At 41.7% G+C, this 19,948-nt stretch overlaps 1 protein-coding gene across 3 annotated transcripts in view; it reads right to left on the bottom strand.

Moving 5' to 3' along the window:
* Positions 1-2,938: 2,938 nt before the first annotated feature.
* The window catches only part of DNAJA3 (DnaJ heat shock protein family (Hsp40) member A3), a 37,382-nt gene continuing 20,372 nt past the window's right edge, over positions 2,939-19,948 (bottom strand). Inside the window, exons 6-12 of one of the 3 annotated variants that reach the window (XM_073636591.1) lie at positions 19,056-19,203; positions 18,454-18,518; positions 11,972-12,100; positions 11,729-11,844; positions 9,381-9,478; positions 8,349-8,492; positions 2,939-6,384 (exon numbers count right to left, since the gene is read on the bottom strand). In XM_073636591.1, the coding sequence (XP_073492692.1) occupies positions 8,383-8,492; positions 9,381-9,478; positions 11,729-11,844; positions 11,972-12,100; positions 18,454-18,518; positions 19,056-19,203 (666 nt within the window). In that variant the 3' untranslated portion in view covers positions 2,939-6,384; positions 8,349-8,382. The remainder of the gene's footprint in view (positions 6,385-8,348; positions 8,493-9,380; positions 9,479-11,728; positions 11,845-11,971; positions 12,101-18,453; positions 18,519-19,055; positions 19,204-19,948) is intronic. The other 2 variants (XM_073636592.1, XM_073636593.1) reach the window with 2 other exon arrangements.

Raw genomic sequence — 19,948 nt, 5'->3', positions numbered from 1 at the left:
AGGGACCTCACAGCAAAGCCTAGGAAAAGATGTGCTGGAAAATTGGGACATGTAGTTACACATTGGCGTGCGCAGGGGGTGTGCCAGGTGTACCTGGGCACACCCTAATCACCTCAAGCGCATTAGCATTATCACTCTGTATGTCAGCGGGGAGATGGGAAATGTCTCCCTCTGACCAGTTCTGCCATTAACAAAGTGCTACCATTCCTCTCTTTCACTGCATCGGCTCTGCCATAAGAGTGTGTGTAATATACATATACACATACACGCGCATGTGTGTTTGAGCTTTGGGGTGCACACCCTAATGCAATAGGCTGCGCACACCTATGTAGGTACACTTCCATTATGTTCACAGAATCCAGAAAGTCTCTTTGGTCAAGGGAGGCAATGACAGATCTAGTGGATTCCAAATATCCCCCACTCTAGAATGTGGAGGCACACCTTTTTGCCAAGGAAGGATTGTGTGAGGATTTGACAGAGTTTGGAGCCTCAGACCTTGCTCGAGGACTGGGAGCCAAGCTTTGGGGTCATAATGTGGAGGACATGGTAGCGGAGGAATGGAAGAGACAATTTTTATTAAGACTTTGCAGTCTGTTCTTTAGACTTCTTCCATGAAGGATGGATGCTCTTGCTACCAGTAGCATACATGATAATGGTATCAGAGTAAATCCAAAGAGATGTCCCTTACAGGCCATGCAGATGAAAAGGTGAGACACCCCCCACAGTGGTGGGGGGGGGGGGGTTAGACTACTTTTGTACAATATTCTCCCCAAGTTAATAAGCAGTTGGGAGAGCAAACAGCTGGTCAAGAGGCTTCCATAGAGAAATTAAAACGGTGGGTGCAATGGAAAAGTGCTTGCAGTCTTATGCCCTGTACACACGGTCGGACTTTCCGACGGAATATGTGCGATCGGAGCTTGTTGTTGGAAATTCTGACCATGTGTGGGCTCCATCTGACTTTTTCCATCAGAATTTCCGACACACAAAGTTTGAGAGCAGGCTATAAAATTTTCCGACAACAAAATCCGTTCGCGTAAATTCCGACCGTGTGTGGACTATTCCGACACACAAAGTGCCACGCATGTTTAGAATAAATTAAGAGATGAAAGCTATTGGCTACTGCCCCGTTTATAGTCCCAACGTACGTGTTTTACGTCACCGCGTTCAGAACGATCGGTTTTTCCGACAACTTTGTGTGACCGTGTGTATGCAAAACAAGTTTGAGCCAACATTCGTCGGAAAAAATCCACAGATTTTGTTGTCGGAATGTCCGATCGTGTGTACAGGGCATTAGTGTCTCTAAGTGACCCAAAACTGGAAAAAGCACTGGTGAAAGAAACAAACTGATTCTCTAGATTTAGAGTGGTGTGTACTGCATCAGTAAGAATCAAAATGGTCTCTTACTTTGGCACCAATAGCAGCGGGCTGTGACTCCCCAGGGGCAAGCTCAAAGACTGTAGCAACTCAACATCAGAGCCTCAAGTAGCTTGCAGGTGGGGTGCAGCGGCAATAGTTCATAGTCAGGTGCAAGGGAAAACTTGTATTGAAGTAATACAGTTCACAACAAACCCGGTGGGACAGCTACTCAGCTGGGTGTATTCACAGTTCCAATAACCTGAAGAAGCAGATTCCAACTGAACCTATCGCTAGTACTGTTCTGCACAGATAGGGTAATTTCCCTACCCAACGGCATAAAGGGCATTAAACACAGGGGCCAGGGTGTAAATAGATTTTGCCACTTAAGATAGCCACCAGACGCACATGGGCAGCCAGCATCCAATCTGATCCCTGCCCGAGTGACCCAGGACACCATTTAGGCACCAGGTTCCTCAGGGCTTCCTCTCCCTCTACATTGCTGCTGAGGTTGAGCGCCACCTGCAGTGCAGACAGCACCTGCCTGCAACCTGATAACTCAGAAGCCAACAAGGCCATGGGTAAACAACACAAATTCTTTGTGAGGCACGAGAGCAAGCTTGTGGTCTCTGCACTCAAAGCAAATAATGGCGTGATTTGGGCCATTAGACTGGATTGTCAAGTCTAGATTTTTTGTTTTATTAAAATAACAAACATGTTATACTTACCTGCTCTGCGCAATGTATGTACAGACCAATTAGTACAATGTGAATCAGGTAAAAAATGGAATTTTAAAAGGACCCAATGACCTATGTGATTGAGCTAGCTTCAATGCTTGGCCCAGCCAGCTTAGTCACAAAGAGAATCTTTTAGAGATAGGTCAAGTACTGAGGTATACCAGCAGCTTTGGACCTGGAAAGTGCTCTGTGGCTTATTTTTACTAGAACGGAGTCTGGAACCCTACCCCCACAGGTTACTTTCAGGCTATCCCTGCAAAGTTCAGTCCAGCAGCATCTGGATGTGGTGTTCCAAAAGCCAGGCTGTTGTAGTGCGATTCGGCCTGGTGTGCTGCAATAAAATGCAGTATGTCTGCATTTTAACACAGCACGCTGCAGCGCAATGCTAGGCTGCATTGCTGTGTGAATGGGACACACAGGAAACAATTGTTTCCAGTGTGCCTCTGCGGTGACAGACATTTTACAATGCGGTAAAATGTTGGTCACCGCCTATAATGTGAATTACAGCACAGAATTCAGAGATCACAAGGCCACACAAAACAGTTTGTGTGTCCTTCTCTAGAACAGTGACATATAGCAGCTCCACAATACTATTTATACAAGAACAGCAAGGAATGCAAAAAGGCACCAAGTAGCACTAGCACATTTTATTGTAGCTATATTATTATAAATCTAGATATTATGCATATGTAAATATTTGTTATGAATAGAATTAAAGTCCTCTTTGACCCTATAGTAATATACTTCTTTGAGTTTTAAACAGACAATACTTATGTTGTAAGTAAAACAGCAAATCCATTTTTGAATGATGGATTGTCTAAAGAAAAAAAAAATAATCACACAGGAAATTACTGTGAGTGGAAGAGGTTTTATAAGGTATTTAAATCGAAATCAGCAGCAAAACAACCTTCATATGCACAAAGAAAATATTACAGACAATGAATCCAACAAATGATGGCATTTCCTAAACTGTGCAAGAACGCCATTTAGTAGGTTTACCCATTTATCCTTTTTTATTTAGTCAAATGAAACCAATATCTCTGTTCTTCACATCTTATAATATTCATTGTGATAAAAATGAATATTGCTAGTTGTATTGTAGACATGTTTTTGGAAAGCCATGTCGGGGAAAAAAAAAATTTAAAAGCCTGACAACAGAGGAGCATACAATAAGTTCAATTCCCAAAGCTTTAACACTAAGTATCTTTTTTTTTTCTTTCCAATTATGAATCATAACTTTCGAATCTTATTGGACGCAGCTGAAAATAGCTTCCACTTTTTTTAATTTTTCTTTCTCCAAAAGAAAGGATCCTTATCCTGGTGTATGCTAATAATTTGAGCATGAAAACTATTATTTTCCATCAGACCTTCACATTATTACAAACTGCATAGCCATTGCTTCCCAGTCACAAAGTACAAGTACGTAAATAATAGAAATGTTAATAAATATTTGTAGTTTGTACTTTTAATATACGGATTAGGCAAGGGTTTGGATGCCTTTAGGTAGCAGTGAGCCCTCAATGGATGGCATTTCGATCACTCTGTGCACGGTCACGTTTTATTTTTTTATAAAATACATGTTTTTACTTTTTTTTTTCTCTCCCATCTCAGAGCTGCTGATTTCCTCCAGTCTTTTTCTGTCTCACATGTGCGCACTCCAGCTTTGCCGCACATCATTGCTCGTAACTAGCTTCCCGTTAACAGTGAACCATGCCTTTGAAATGTGTGTCAGCATGGACATGTGTAGTCTCCAGCAGGGGTGCATGCGACAGGGTGACAACTCAAAAGCAAAAACAGGAAGACTGTTGTCATCCTATAGTTGTTGATCTACAAAAAGTGTTGAAACAAGATTCTTATAAAAATGTTGAATTACATTGTCATGTTAAAGCTTTTATGACATTAGTGATTGGGTTGATCTATACTTTAATGTCTGCATCCTTGCTCTGCAACAGTGCTTCCTAAACAGGTCGTCAGCTCAGATCCCCTCAGACATATGAAGGCACCTTTACTTGTACAAAAAAGAGTGCAAGAGACTAGTCATAACCACAAGGAGTTTCTTCTGCATATTTTTATATCTGCACTAAAAAAATACTTGAAATCTGAATTGGCATGAAAACAGACATCTTTTCCAGAGATTGAGCACTGCCGACAGCTTCTAGCATTCTGCAGGAGTTTCTTCCATGATAGGCAATACCTCTCATGGTACAACGTAGGTTATCTTTAGGTGTACGTTCAGCAGGATCCATGGGGAAGAGCCACTGAAACAAGGGCTGCCTCTCTTGGTATGTTATCTTTTTGTGTACGTTTAGCAGGAGCCATGGGGAAGAACCACTAATACAAGGGCTGCCTCTATTGGTAGGTTATCTTTAGGTGCACTCTCAGTAGGACCAATGGGAAAGAACCACTGAAACAAGGCCTGCCACTTTTGGTAGGTTATCTTTAGGTGCACTCTCAGCAGGACCCATAGGGAAGAACCACTGAAAAAAGGGCTGCTGCTCTACATCCAATACAGAGCAACAGAAAGCAAAGTAGAGGCCTTCCTGTGCATTAAGCTAGAATGTTTAATGCATTTCTTACACAACATGTTTCTTGGCGCAGTCAACATATATAAGGTTTACAAATTGATAGCTCTCAGTAGTCATTAGGTTTGCCAAAGTCTTTGTATTTTGTCCAAAAAAGAGCAACTTCAGTCATTTTTGAAAAAAATAAAGTCAGCAGCTACCTATACTGTAGCTGCTGATTTTCATTAAACACGCATTTACCAGCCAGCACCTTCTGTACTCAGGCTGGTTCTTCACTGGTCTGAGGGTCCCTGGCGCCACCATCTTTGCTGTGGGAAGCCACCTGTGATTTTCTGCTGTTTTACAACCAGATTCCCACTGTGCATGTGCGAGATGTGCTGCACTCGCAGACTGGTCCCGCAGCCTCCTGGAACGTGTGACATGTCCCACAAGGTTGCAGGCAAGGAGGTGGGCTAAACTTCTGCTCTTATAGTGGTTTTACACCCTGTACAACCACTTTTACCTACAGGTAAGCCTATATTAAGGCTTACCTGTAGGTGCTGGAAATATCTCCTAAACCTCCACGGTTTGGGAGATATTTACAATAAAGCCGTGCGCCAATGTCTACGGCGCATGCACACTTTAGAAAGGGCAGGTTGTGCCGTTTCTAAAGGGGGTCATGCCGTGACTGGCAGCTCCAGCCATTCAGAGTTGGAATTCGCGGCCCCGGAAGGAAGAGGGGTGAAGGTGGACGCTCGCTGCTAGTGGGGACAGCGGTGACATCGCAGGCTTCGTTTTTAGGTAAGTGACACATAAAGGGATACTATGCGGTGAATGGTAGCCCATTATGCTTTACCTTTGCAGGGAAATAAAGAGGAAGTAAAACCCATCAGGGTTTACTTCCTCTTTATTATCTAGGCAAGAAAAGTGGGAGTGGGTACCTGTCAGAAATGGGTAACTGCTCCCAGGAAAAAACAAAAAAACTAATTTACAATAATGGCCAAGGAGGAAATGAAGGAGGAGGATAAGTGAAACGTTCCATTTTAGTTGAAGTTCCGCTTTAAGTAAAAATTAACATGGCACATTTGAAACCACTGTTTTCTCTTTACTTCAGTACTTTACTGGAATATTCAAATGAAGGATCCGATTGGCTGCTATAAGCAACACAGACAGGCAGTTCTCCCATTAGACATTGACAAAAAAAAGCTCAAATACACCTATTCTCCCAACTAAAGTATGTAGATCATGCGCTGCTAGTGGTTTCCAAGATGCTGAGTTGGGAAACACTATCTTGGAACACAAAACATTTATAAGCTAAGGTGCCTATGCACATGTGATATTGTCACAAAATGTCTTATTTTACTGTATGTACCATTTGCTGTGCCGACAAGTAAGCCCCCCCATGAGAGGATGCACCGCGTAGAATAATATAGTCAAATATACTATATTTGAATGCAGAAAGATCTTCTGAAAAAAGGGGGACAAACTTCCATGTATTTCATTGGGTAACAATCTTTACAACTTGTGTGACAAATTGAGACAAATAAATTGCACTATAGAATTCAAATTAAATATTTGAAGGCAGAAAAAAATAATAAAAACTTGGCCGGTCCTTGGAAGTCTCCTTCATTTACAGTCTGATGTGGTGTTATCATGTATTGCCAGGGGTAGCTACAGTAAACCGAGGGCTTCGATCAGAGAAGATGTTTTCAGCATCTTAACGTAGTGACATGTCTCCATATTAAGTAGAGTCCACATTTTTTTTCTCTCCTAGTTTCCAGCTGATCTCTTTCCTGCAGCACACAGATAAAAATAGGATTTAGTCAGCATAGTAGGTTTATTTATTAGTAATAACTTTATACACTGAGAAAATATTACTTGACTTGGCCCACACCAATGCACCCTACTCCAATGCTAAGAAATATTTTCCAGAAGTCTGAAGGGAAACCAAGAGCGTCAGTGCTGATGGCTGCCAACATCTCCCACCAATTCTTCCCTCTGACCTCCCTCCATTACAGGATCCGGTGATGATCTGGTCCACAGGAGGAGCCAGTGGGAGCTGCGGGGGACCACAGAGCCTGACATTCCCAGAAGTATCAGTTTCAGTGCAGACTTTGGCAAACAACTTCCTATTATTGTGGTGGAGTATCATCAACAAGAAAGGCAAGTATGTTATTTCTACTTTTACAGGTATGGCTTGAAATTATTTGGTATAAAGACAGGATCACTTTAATGGAAACCTGTACTAGAAAGATACATAGGCTGTCATTGCTGAACTTTCTTTTTGTATTGCTAGGCTGTTATTTTCATTCTGTCTTCAGTTCTAAGTCACTGACCCAGAACAAGTATTAGCAGTAGAGTATTAGTAGTAGAGAAATTGACCAGAGATTCCAAAAAGAATGTCTTAGTAAAGGTCAATGGGGAAGATTTATGTTGATCCTGGACGGTATGTGCTAGCTTGTAATATTGATAAAATCAAGCTTATCAGAAAACAAATCAGTTTGATTTACAGGTTGCTTTCTAGCGCTTGAAAATCTAAAGCCTGACTATCATAGAGAAGTGCACATTTTCCCAAGATCATGCAATGCAAATTTTTTTTTTTTTTACTTCAATAGATTGATGCTTATTCCTGGTAAGTGACTCAAAGTATGAAGGCCAGAGACAGACAGGGAACCAGTACTTTCAGAGGGGGTAAAGCAATGGAAGCCTCCATATTTTTCCTCTACAGGTTTCCTTTCAAATTTGGAAGCAGCAAAGGATTATGGTACATTTATGCCAGCCATTACCAATTTTTTTCACAGTAGTGACTATATGAAATCAAGGCATCCCACAACTAATCGTTAAAAACTGTGTCACATGTCTGTTTCTAAATGCAGCAAGATTTCAGGGCTAATTCGAAAAAATGGGCACACAAGCAGACTCACACTTTTTTTTTTAAAAACAGACCCCATTGATTAGAAAACTAAATCCTGGTATAATATACAGCATCGGTCATCACTCCAGCAGGAATCAGCAGTCTATGGTACTTATCCAAACTGCAGATGAAAGCTTCATCCACCATACTGATCAGTGTAGAATGTGATAACAGACATGGAAATGGCAGCCAATAAGTCACATCCGGACTACTATAGGCAACATCTCATCCCCTCCCCTCAATGCTCAGTCAGGGAAGAAAGCCACATTTCCAAAAGGTGGTACCTGCTCTTATGCGGGGTACACACTAAGTTTTTTTGTTCAATCCAGCGGGCTGAACAAAAAAAACAAAAAAAAAAACACAACAACTTACAGATCACCATACTAACACAAGCATCTGCATGCGTACATTAAACAGCAGCCTGGAGTGGGGTTTTAAAGCATCGCAGCTGGGGTTATAAACCCAGAGTCGGATGTTGCCTCACTTTATTGCCTGCTCAACTTCCAAAAAATACACAAGTTGCAAGAATGACATAATGGCAGTCTACAGATGAAGATGGTATCCTCAGTAGAAATTGACGTGATACACCACACAAATATCTTAGAAAGATTTTATCTCTTTCCAATGGGCACTAATTAAACTGCAGCTGGTAAGAGAGAACATCACTGACAAATAGTCAGGCATTGAAAAAAAAACAGGAGCATAAAATATTACATATATCTGTAGTGTACCCCCAGAGACTAGATGGGTTTCCCCACGCTGAGCCAATTTAGAACAAAATACAAGTTCCTTAATCGAAGATGAGGAGCAGATTAAAATATAGTAAGATAAAGGAGAACTGGCCTTGTGTATCGAAACAAACAGGGCGCTCCTACCGTCATGAACTAAACATTTTCTTTAGTTTGCTTAGGAATCCCTCCTTGTTTTCCCCTGCCTGCTCAGCCTCAGGACTCTCCTTCCCAGCTGCAGAGTTCTGTCGGGTACTGCCTAGTGGGCAGAAAGAGTAGAACAGGTATCAGCCCAGTACAATGTGAGTCAATGCAAACTAGCACTCATATACTAATAGAAGATCTCTGTATTACTCTACCCATAAATCTGAATTTTATTGTGCACTGCGGAACTGACAAAATGTGATGGCTGTACAGTAATACAAACAGTTCTAATTTCAGACACTTTGAAGTCTACTGATCAGATTTTGATTTTTTCCAATGCACATTTAGCATTTAGAAAAATGAATCTGGTTGCCAAGTAAAACATTGTTTTAATTTAGAATACAAGACCTGCCACTCCTAACCTTTTCTCACACTATGATAATATAAAAAGATAAATCTGCCAGCAGGTACAACATACAGGCACCCAGAGATTTCAGCATCCCAACTCTGTCCAAATGCCAGACACTGGATAAAGCTCTAGTTCTTCCTGTTAGTGCTGAAACTTGTCTCTCTCCTTCCACATCCAACAATTATTTTGTCCAATGGGACAGCCAATCAAAGATGGATGAATAGGAATGTATGGGGACCATGAGGCATTAAGCACGCTTCAGCCCTATCAGAAGTATCAGTTTTTTTCTGATCAAAACTTTTAGGCTTTTAAGTATTGTGGTAGCGCTGAAATCTGCCAAAAGGTATGGAAAAAACACCTGCCTGCCCTTTATAGCTGCAAGCAGCTTTTTTTGATAGCCATATGGACAGCTTAAAAGGAAAATGATGGTATTAGTAACAAAACACACCCATAATCATAGGCAGTTTATAGGGCAGAATGTAAAAAAGATATAAACAAATTTCGGGTACATTTTGAGTACCAGAGCATTTTAAAAACATTCCATCTGTACTCGAGTTTCCACAAATCCTCAAGATTCATATAGCTTCACTTTACCTGTTGTTGTGTTGGTTAAGCCATTCACTGTGCCTTCCACATCCACTTCATCCTCAGCAAAGCTCAACATCAGCGTCCGCTGTCTGTCTGACAGATTTCTATGGATTAGGAAAGAAATGTTAATCAAAGATCAGCACATTGAGGCCACTTTTTGTCAAATATGATGGTTTCAGGATATTTTCAAGGTTGATGTTACTTATTCTCCTGCAGCACTAGAGGGAGCTAAAGAGAAGACAAGAGATTGATTTTATGTTCTAGTAGGAAACATGAGCAGTCCATCTCTTGTCTTCCTCCGAGTTCCCTCTAGTGGTGGCTGGAAGAAGATGTAAACATTCTGTCATTGATTTACAAAGACTGGAGAGTGCAAAATCTGGCGCAGCTCTGCATAGGAACCAATCAGTTTCCAGGTTTTTTTTTTGTCAAACATTAATTAAACAAGCTGAGGTTAGAAGCCGATGATAAATGAACCCCACTGTCTCAAGCCTGAAGGTACAATGTCTGAAACACCTGGTTCTTAGAAAAACAGGTATCCATATGTAAGAGATATTTTTGATCAGGAAGCAGGGACTTGTAAGTATAAGTCAAACTGCACCTATTTTTTAAAGTTTTAGTGTGTTTTAAGGTTGGATTAAAGCGGACGTAAAAAAAAAAAAGTGTTGTAAACTAAAAATTGATAGAAAGTCAAAGTACTGTCACTTCACCTTTTCTCCCCTTCAATACTGTTTGAGCCTTGATGTACCTGATGAGGCCCCATTCCCCTTGATGGGGTAGTAGTTAAGATTATCAGAATTTTTTGTTTTGTTCTTATGTTTTAAATGCTGTTTTTTGTATACTGGGACTTGGCCCTGCTCCTGCGTAGGCAATTTTTTTTTTGTATGTTTAATGAAAAACGCAATAAAAAAAAAAAAAAAAGATTAAAAAAAAATTCAAGAATTAAAATTGCTAGAAAGCCTGTCCTTCCTGCCAGCAATTTTCTTCTGAGTGTACACGTGCAGCTCAAGTTACTCCGTTTGCATGCCTTGGGTGCAAGCATGAATTAAAGAGGTATTAAACCCTAAAGCAAACATTATATTGCAGCTTACCAATTCTTAGATGTGATGGCTGCATTAGTTTCATTTTTTTAGGCTCTCTTCTTTTTTTACCATCTAGTGATCCAGCAAGTCTGTTTTTCACAGCACAGACTCTCTAGCAGAATGTATCAGTTTACATGGATGGGACAAACCACTTAACACTGGCAGGGGTGATTAAAATAATCTTTTATTTATTCATGCACAACCTATATTCCAAAAAAAACAGTTTGCTGTAGCTGCTTTCCTCTAAAGTGTGAGCTGGAGCTTGGCTTTAATTTGCTAGTGTTTCTACGTCAGCAAATACCCTTAATACTCCTCTCCCTCCCAGACTGAAAATGCTGCTGTGTCTCCTGTTCTCATTCCCCCAGGGTTGTGTCTCACCAATACAGGAGGTGTGTTACTGGGCAGATCATCAGATGAAATCAGAGGGAAAAAGGCCAAAGAAACAAAAACGAATGCAGCCACCAAGTCTAATTGATTAGTAAGCTGCAATAGATTATATTTTTTTATTTAGGTTTAGTTGTAGAGGCAGAAGGTTTTTTTTTTATCTTAATGCATTCTATGCATTAAGATAAAAAACCTTCTGTGTGTAGCAACCCCCCCAATTACCTACCTGAGCTCCTTCTCTTTCCAGTGATGTCCACGGTCCCCTCAGCCATTCAGTACACTCCTCCTGATTGGCTGAGACAGAGCAGTGGCGTTATTGGCTCCCGCAGCTGTCTATTGATCAAAGTCAGTCAGCCTATCAGGGGAGAGAGGGGGTGGGGCCAGGACGGGGCTCCGTTTCTGAATGGATACATGGAGCTCTCACTCGGCTTGGGTGCCCCCTGTAGCAAGCTGCTGGCTGAGGGGCACTCAAAGGAGGGAGGGACAAAGAGCAGTAAAGAGGGACCCGAGAAGAGGAGGATCCGGGCTGCTCTGTACAAAACAAACTGAACAGAGGAGGCAAGTATAACATGTTTGTTATTTAAAAAAATAAAATAAAAGAGCCTTTACAATCACTTTAATGCCACATTAACTCTTATGTGCATTAGAGGGGGTTAAGTTATCCTGGACTGGCCAATCAAGATGGCCAAGACACCCAACCTGGAAGACGACTGGGTAAGGATGTCAGCTTAGGAAACAGAAGAACAAAGTAGAAAACAGGCATCACATAAGCATGTCAAAATGTGCAAGTATACTGCACATACTTTAACGTTACATCAAATTATCACTTGCCCCTATGCAGGCTTCAGTTTTACTTTAAGATGGTTATAGCTACATCCCTAACCCACTGACCTTGGAATCTTAAGCTTAATGTGAATATAGTGATCTCCGTAGCCATAACTGTTCACTCTTGGTATGCCTTTGCCGCTGATTCTAATTCTCTGATCTGGCTGTGCACCAGCTGGGATCTGAGAAAATGCAAATGATAAGCACATAAAATTACACACATATAGCCAATTTCAGATCAACAAGAAATTTAAGTTAACAAAGTTAACACAGTATTTAAAACCAACAGCTAAATAGGGAAAAACTTACAACAACATTGATGGGTTCATAAAGGCCTTGTGCTCTGGCAGTGCCTCCAAGGACAGCTTGTGCGATCGTAACAGGTAGGTCTGAGTGGAGGTCTGCTCCGTCCCGTCTGAAGATCGGACTTCTCTGCACCTGTAAAAATATTGCATATTAATAGTAAATTACACCTATTTGGAAGAAGGCAGCAGGACAGGCCAACATATAGGGATTATATCTGCTGGTTGAACTGAGTCCACCAAGGTATCACCCAGGTAAATCAGGTGATAAAATGTTAATGTCTCATTTTACAGAAGAAAGAAAGCATGTACAATAAACCCATTGACTTTACAATCCGCTTAGAGCTGTTTTTTCATTTTCAACCTATGTAAATATCGGTTTGCTGCTGCCCAAGTTAAACTGTACAGTTCATTCTAAAACTAAAGTGGACCCGTCTAACAATACTGCTAGAGTAAAAGCACTTTATGGTGCTTATAAGTATCTGTGTTAGTCTAAAAAACAAATTCCTGTGCAGCTGTGGCGTTCTTGCAAATGCCCAGGATGCATGCAGTATATGCAAGATCTCACCCTTTGCCGTTCAACAATCCATTCATTTTAAAACGCATTTAAGCTGGCCATTGACAGTCTGAATCTCGGCCGGTTCAGCAGGGACTGGCCAAGATTTGAACCATGTATGGGCAGGCTGATTGTACCCAAGTCTATCCATCGATCGACTTAGGTACACCCAACATGCTGGATTTTTACTTGCGATTATTGCCAGCGGCCAGTGTGGCTGGTGCTCAAAATTTTTTTGTGGGGGGCGCAAACATTTTTTGAAAAAAAAATCATCAATTGCAGCCATTGTGCCATCAAACGCTGCCACTGTGCCCATCATACGCTGCCAGTGTCCTTCCCGCTCACCCCCCACGGGACACCCCGTGCAGGAGGACCAGCGCTTAACTTTTACTTTTCGCCGACGTCTCCTCTCTTCTTTTCAGCTTCCTCCATTCTGTCCCACTTCCGCCAAGGCGCTGAGCATTAAATAGGGAAGCCTGGTGCTTTGGCCAATCAGGAAACAGGCCTCACTGACCTGCCTCCAGACTGGTGGGGAGGCAATGCGGTGTGAAAATAGTAAATATTCATTCGCTATTATCACACAATTGGGTGGGGTCAGGGCTGCTCCCCAAGCCCACCCTTTTTTGAAGCCTATTAGAACCTCTGGCTCTAATCAGGGGCTTAAAAAAAAAAAAAAAATACGCCCCCGCCATAGGAGTCCATGCATCCGGCGTCCTGAAAGGGGCCGGGTGCATGGATAGGGAGGGGGCAGCAGGGATAGGGGGGCGGGGTCCGTGCGCCCACAAAGCATTGGCCGCCACTGCCAGCAGCTATAGCCACTAGCAATAAATCACTGTGTTCTCCAAGCAGGGACAGCTCTCCATGCCCCACACGCCAGGGGAAAATAATGGCTCTGCAGGAGGGATTCCCCCACATCAACACTGCCTGTGTAGATGGGGAAATTGTGCGATTTTCTTTCAGAAGGAAAGAAAATCACATCATCTATGGCTGGCTTTAAAATGGACCTCATTTTGTACTTTTGCTTGCACACAATTCATCTAAATTAGCGTTTATTTTGATGAGAAAAGTTGCTTTTCTAAGCAGCTGTTCCTCCTTGGTCCCAAAGGAATTGCATTGTATTCCATGCTGCAGTGTCCCTAATCAGTTGTTGACTTCAACTCCAACATAAGGATGGAACACAGAAAAAGAAAGTGCTACAAAAGTGATGCCACTTGCTGTAGAACATCCTTTATTGGGCATAAAAGGTGTAAATGCAGAGCAGCATCAAGCCATTGTAGCAGAGAAAGAAGTTTTCCTCATTTTGGAATATTCACAAAGGCACAGCTGTCATAAACTGACATTATTAGTAATATATGCTGCTCCCATCACATCCTGTATCATTGTTCTTTTGAACGTTAAAAGGAACACTTCTGAACATGTTACACACATAAAAGCTGGTTTCTTCATATTCCTACCAATTGATTGCAAGATGGTATTTTAAGCATTTTACCTGAAAACATAACCCCAGAACAAGCTCTGTCAATTTTAAAAAGATTTTATTTATTGTCCAAAAAATAAATCACCCAAAAGTTTCCGTGTCAAACTGAACCCACGTTACCAATGACAAGCCTCAATTACCTACTCCAGGAAAGGGAAAACTCATTTACAAAAGGATGTTCTTAAAAATTCCAGAAAATGTGGTCAATAAGGCTAGACTCACCTACTCTAGCTCCTTCTATTGTAACGATGAATTAGCTCTTTAACCACTTAAGGACTAGCCTCGTTTTGGATTTTAGGTGTTTACATGTTTAAAACAGGTTTTTCTGCTAGAAAATTACTTAGAACCCCCAAACATTATATATGGTTTTTCTTCTAACACCCTAGAGAATACAATGGCGGTCATTGCAATACTTTTTTTTGCACCGTATTTGCGCAGCGGTCTTATAAGCGCACTTTTTTTGGAAAAAATTCATTTTTTTGAATAAAAAAATAAAACAGTAAAGTTATCCCAATTTTTTTTTATATTGTGAAATATGTTACGCCAAGTAAATTGATACCCAACATGTCATGCTTGAAAATTGCGCCCGCTCGTGGAATGGCGTCAAACTTTTACCCTCAAAAATCTCTATAGGCGACGTTTAAAAAATTCTACAGGTTGCATATTTTGCGCTACAGAGGAGGTCTAGGGCTAGAATTATTGCTCTCGCTCTACCGGTCGCGGCATGTGTGGTTTGACCTCCGTTTTCATATGCGGGCGCTACTCGCGTATGCGTTCGCTTCTGCGCGCGAGCTCTTCGGGACAGGGGGGTTTTAAAAATTTTTTTTTATTATTTTTATTATTTATTTTACGATATTTTATTTATTTTTACACTGTTTAAAAAAAAAAAAAAAAAATTGTGTCACTTTTATTCCTATTACAAGGAATGTAAACATCCCTTGTAATAGAAAAAAGCATGACAGGGCCTCTTAAATATGAGATCTGGGGTCAAAAAGACCTCAGATCTCATATTTACACTAAAATGCAATAAAAAAAAAAAAAAAAAGTCATTTACAAAAATGACATTTGAAAAAATATGCCTTTAAGAGGCGTGGACGGAAGTGACGTTTTGACGTCGCTTCCGCCCAGCAGTGTCATGGAGACGAGTGAGCGCCATCTTGGCCTCACTCGTCTCCAGACACACCACGGCACAGGACGTGATCGCCTCCACCGCTACCGACGGCTCCGGTAAGCGGCGGAGGGCACCGGATCGCAGCAGGAGCTGACCGATAAAAGTGATCTCGCCGCAGGGACCACTTTTATCTGAAAGCCGGCCGCCGCACGAAAACGGGGATACCGGGGTTATGGCAGCTAGCTGCTGCCATAACAACGATATCCCCGTTCAAACTTAGGACGTACATAGTCGTGCGGCGGTCGGGAAGTGGTTAAATGCAACTACTTACCAATAAAAAGCAGATAACAACAAGATATTAATATATAAACAAAAACATATTGGTACAAACCTTTTTATTATCCTAATGCAAGTAATAAGTGCCCAGGTTCATCTACAGTGAGGGGAAAAAAGTATTTGATCCTCTGCTGATTTTGTACATTTGCACACGTAGAAATGATCAGTCTGTAATTTTAATGGTAGGTTTATTTTAACAGTGAGAGACAGAACAAAAATATCCAGAAAAACGCATTTCAAAAAAGTTATAAATTGATTTGTGTTTTAATGCGTGAAACAATTATTTGACCCCTTCCCAAAACAGGACTTAGTACTTGGTGGCAAAACCCTTGTTGGCAATCACAGAGCTCAGATGTTTCTTGTAGTTGACCATCAGCTTTGCACACATCTCAGGAGGGATTTTGTCCCACTCCTCTTTGCAGATCTTCTCCAAGTTATTAAGGTTTTAAGGCCGACGTTTGGTAACTCGAACCTTCAGCTCCATCCACATATTTTCTATGGGATTAAGGTCTGGAGACTGGCTAGGCCACTCCAGCACCTAAATGTGCCACTTATTGAGCCACTCCTTGGTTGCCTTGGCTGTGTGTTTTGGGTCATTGTCATGCTGGAATACCCATCCACAACCCATTTTCAATGCCCTGGCTGAAGGAAGGAGGTTCTCATCCAAGATTTGATGGTACATAGCCCGTCCATCGTCCCTTTGGCAGAAAAACACACCCAAAGCATAATGTTTCCACCTCCATGTTTGATGGTGGGGATGGTGTTCTTAGGGTCATAGACAGCATTTCTCCTCCTCTAAACATGGCGAGTTGAGTTGATGCCAAAGAGCTCGATTTTGGTCTCATCTGACCACAACACTTTCACCCAGTTCTCCTCTGAATCAGTCAGATGTTCATTAGCAAACTTCAAAGAGCCGGTACATGTGCTTTCTTGAGCAGGGGGACCTTGCGGGCGCTGCAGGATTTCAGTCCTTCACGGCGTAGCATGATACCAGTTGTTTTCTTGGTGACTATGGTCCCAGCTGCCTTGAGATCATTGACAAGATTCTCCTGTGTAGTTCTGGGCTGATTCCTCACTGTTCTCATGATCATTGAAACTCCACGAGGTGAGATCTTGCATGAAGCCCCACACCGAGGGAGATTAACTGTTATTTTGTGTTTCTTCCATTTGCGAATAATCGCACCAACTGTTGTCACCCTCTCACCATTCCAGCCTTGTGTAGGTCTACAATCTTGTCCCTGGCATCCTTGGACAGCTCTTTGGTCTTGGCCATGGTGGAGAGATTGGAATCCGATTGACCGATTGCTTCTTTGGACAGGTGTCTTTTATACAGGTAACAAGCTGAGACTAGGAGCACTCCCTTTAAGAGAGTGCTCCTAATATCAGCTCGGTACCTGTATAGAAGACACCAGGGAGCCAGAAATCTTGCTGATTGATAGGGGATCAAATACTTATTTCACTCATTAAAATGCAAATCTATTTATAAAACTTTTTTGAAATGTGTTTTACTGAATATTTTTGTTATTTTGTCTCTCACTGTTGAAATAAACCTACCATTATAGACTGATCATTTGTCAGCGGGCAAACGTACAAAATCAGCAGAGGATCAAATTCTTTTTTCCCCTCACTGTATCTCTAAATCAATGTCTTTCCTGTGTCCAAATTCTGTAATTGAAGGGTCAATACTGTACTAACATTCCATTATATTATGCAAGTTTCTTCTGAACTTTACCCCCTCCCCCCCCAAAGTTTCTGTTGTAACTTATGGCACAGTCCAGTTACTGTAAGGCATTGGGGTTGGTCATAATTTTCACTGTTATATACTTTTTTTCCTTTAGTTATTGTGTTAAATGTTTTGCTGGCACCAACTGTTCACATGCTGTCTTATACTTCCATAACTATGCAATTACTAGATCAGTTGGATGTATCACTGTTTGGAAAATTTTACTGAACGGTTATTTCTCAATACTGGATTTAAAAACTGGCATGGAATAGCTCTTCGGTGGACTTGGTACTCTGTGTTGCTCAACAAAGCATATCTAGTATGATGCAAGACTATGCAAGCAAAGAGAATTGCAATGTGAACTACTGCCCTCTGCTGACTAAATATCAGAGCTGAAGCTAAAGGTCCAGAATTTCTCAATGCGGACCTACACTGCATCTGAGCACTACAAAATGAAAATGCTATTAAATGCTTTTCCAATATTGAAAGCAAACTCACTCATCCAACCATGTCTCCATGCTTTACTTTGCTGAGAAATCATTTTGAAAAACACCCCCATAGCATTTCTGGCCGTGGCCATCTTAAGTGAGGGCAGATGTTTCATGTAGTATTTACTTCCTGGAATCCATCTGCCCTTAGCCCAGACATGCAGGCAGGAGAGGGTGTGCTTAGCCGATAAAGCCCCTCCTGAAGACTCCTGGGATGTATGGCATCATTTGCCTAGGCCTGGAAACCAGGAAGTAACTGAAGAAAGGTTAAAAAAAAAAAAAAAAAAAAAAAAAGTTTAAAAACAAATAAATGTATATACTTTCCTATCTATTTACTGATGCTAGCAGCATAAGGATTAAAATCAGTCAATGTTGATTGAGAGAGTGAAGTTCCACTTTAAGCAAGGCAAAGATGATGCAACCACAGATTGCAGGAAAGAAAATCACTTGATTTTAACACTCCCATCCATCAGAACAGTCAGTGTTGATTGGTGACTGTGAACACAGCTCTCTGCCAGCAGCTACTGTGTTCTGCTGGCAGAGAGCCTTCCCTAGCCGCCGCGGTAATCGCATGCAAAAAATCTGACAGGCTGGTTGTACTAAGGTCAGTCGATGAATCGACTTCAGTACAACCAGCCTGCCCATAGATGGATCGAATATAAGCCGGTCAGTGCTGAACTGGCCAATATTCGATATCTCTATGGCTGGCTATAGTGTCTATAACATATTCTCTTTTAAGAGCAAAGCAGATACCTGCACTTAAAAATACAGTCTAGATAATCAGTCCAGTGCACCTACCCGAAACGTGATGAAAATTTCTTTCTTCCCCACTGGCATTCGAACAGTCTGCCCATCCTCCACACCTGGATGGCAGAAAGAAAGCATATATTAAGTCTGTATACTGGTAACACACCATGAAACTTACATAGCAAAACTTTCTGAAAACAGAAGGTATAAGTCTATCTCACTTTTATCACTTTCTTGATAAGGAGTTGGTTCCTCATTTTGGCCATGCAAATAATTTATTTTTGTCCTTGGGACAACTCTTCATCCAAAACTACTGATTTATATAGAACAGGTACAACCTGATAAAATAGCACAAGTTCCATAAAGGAAGCCCTACTCATAAGCCAAGGTTTTCATATACTGGACTAATAATGGCCAACAAATTGTGTATGCAGTTTGGCTTTACATTAGACTCCCCAACTCCTGGGCTACATATTAGGTTCAGGGTAGCAATTCTAAATTTTGCTGCTTGATTGTGAGTGACATCCCCATCCTTACATATAAGGGTTTAGGCCAGTCAGAGAATAACAGCTTCCAGCTTTGGTTTCTCACACTATCATTCTGCTTTCTGTCAAGTCCCTTTTACCGAAGGGGTCTATTGCCATATCACTAACCAGCAGGAACTGGCACAGTCACCGTCTTCTTCTGTTTGGTCTGTCCACTACCCCGGCAGGACAGACACGGATTTGTCATCGTGGACCCCTTTCCGCCACATCGTCGGCACGTTGATCTCATAACAAAGGGGCCAGTGTTGATTGTCTCCTACAAAAAACAGACAGTGTTGTTAATATAATTCATTTCTAGCTGTGCTACAGGTGCCAGAATAAAATTGGTCATACAGAACAGATTTCCCCTCACTTTATTCAATGCAGTATGAATAAAAGTAGGAATTTGTTAGCTTGAAACAGAAGAATCATTTATCCTGACACTTAAAGTGATTGTTATTTTTAACAAAAAAAAAAATAGACTTTACAAACATGTCTTACTTACCTGCCCTGTGTAGTGGTTTTGCACAGAGCAGCCCAGATCCTCCTCTTCTCGGGTCCCTCTTCGGTGCTCCTGGCCCCTCCCTCCTGTTGAATGCCCACAGCAAGCAGCTCGCTATGGGGGGGGGGCACCTGAGCCGACCTACTGCTCCCTGTGTCCATTCAGACATGTAGCCGTGGCCTGGCCCCATCCCGTTTCTCTCCTCATTAGCTGACTGACTTTGAAAGCAGTGGGAGTCAATGGTGCAGCGCTGCTGTCTCAGCCTCTGAGGAGGAGAGTCCTGGGCAGACGAGGCACTCCAGCAACATCCCTGGATCTAGATGGGCTCAGGTAAGTATTAGGGAGGCCGATTGGGGCTGCTGCACACAGAAGGCCTTTTATCCTAATGCATAGAATGCATTAGGATAAAAAAAACCTTCTGCCTTTACAACCACTTTAAAATGTAAATATGATATACATGGACATTTTGCATTCTCATTTTGATCCAGCAGGTGGAGCTTCAGGCCCCTTTGGTATGGTT

Source organism: Aquarana catesbeiana, linkage group LG06 (assembly GCF_042186555.1).
Source record: "Aquarana catesbeiana isolate 2022-GZ linkage group LG06, ASM4218655v1, whole genome shotgun sequence".
Classification (NCBI taxonomy): domain Eukaryota; kingdom Metazoa; phylum Chordata; class Amphibia; order Anura; family Ranidae; genus Aquarana; species Aquarana catesbeiana.
The sequence above is the reverse complement of the archived record's forward strand: the minus strand, read 5'-3'. Positions and strand labels throughout refer to the sequence as shown.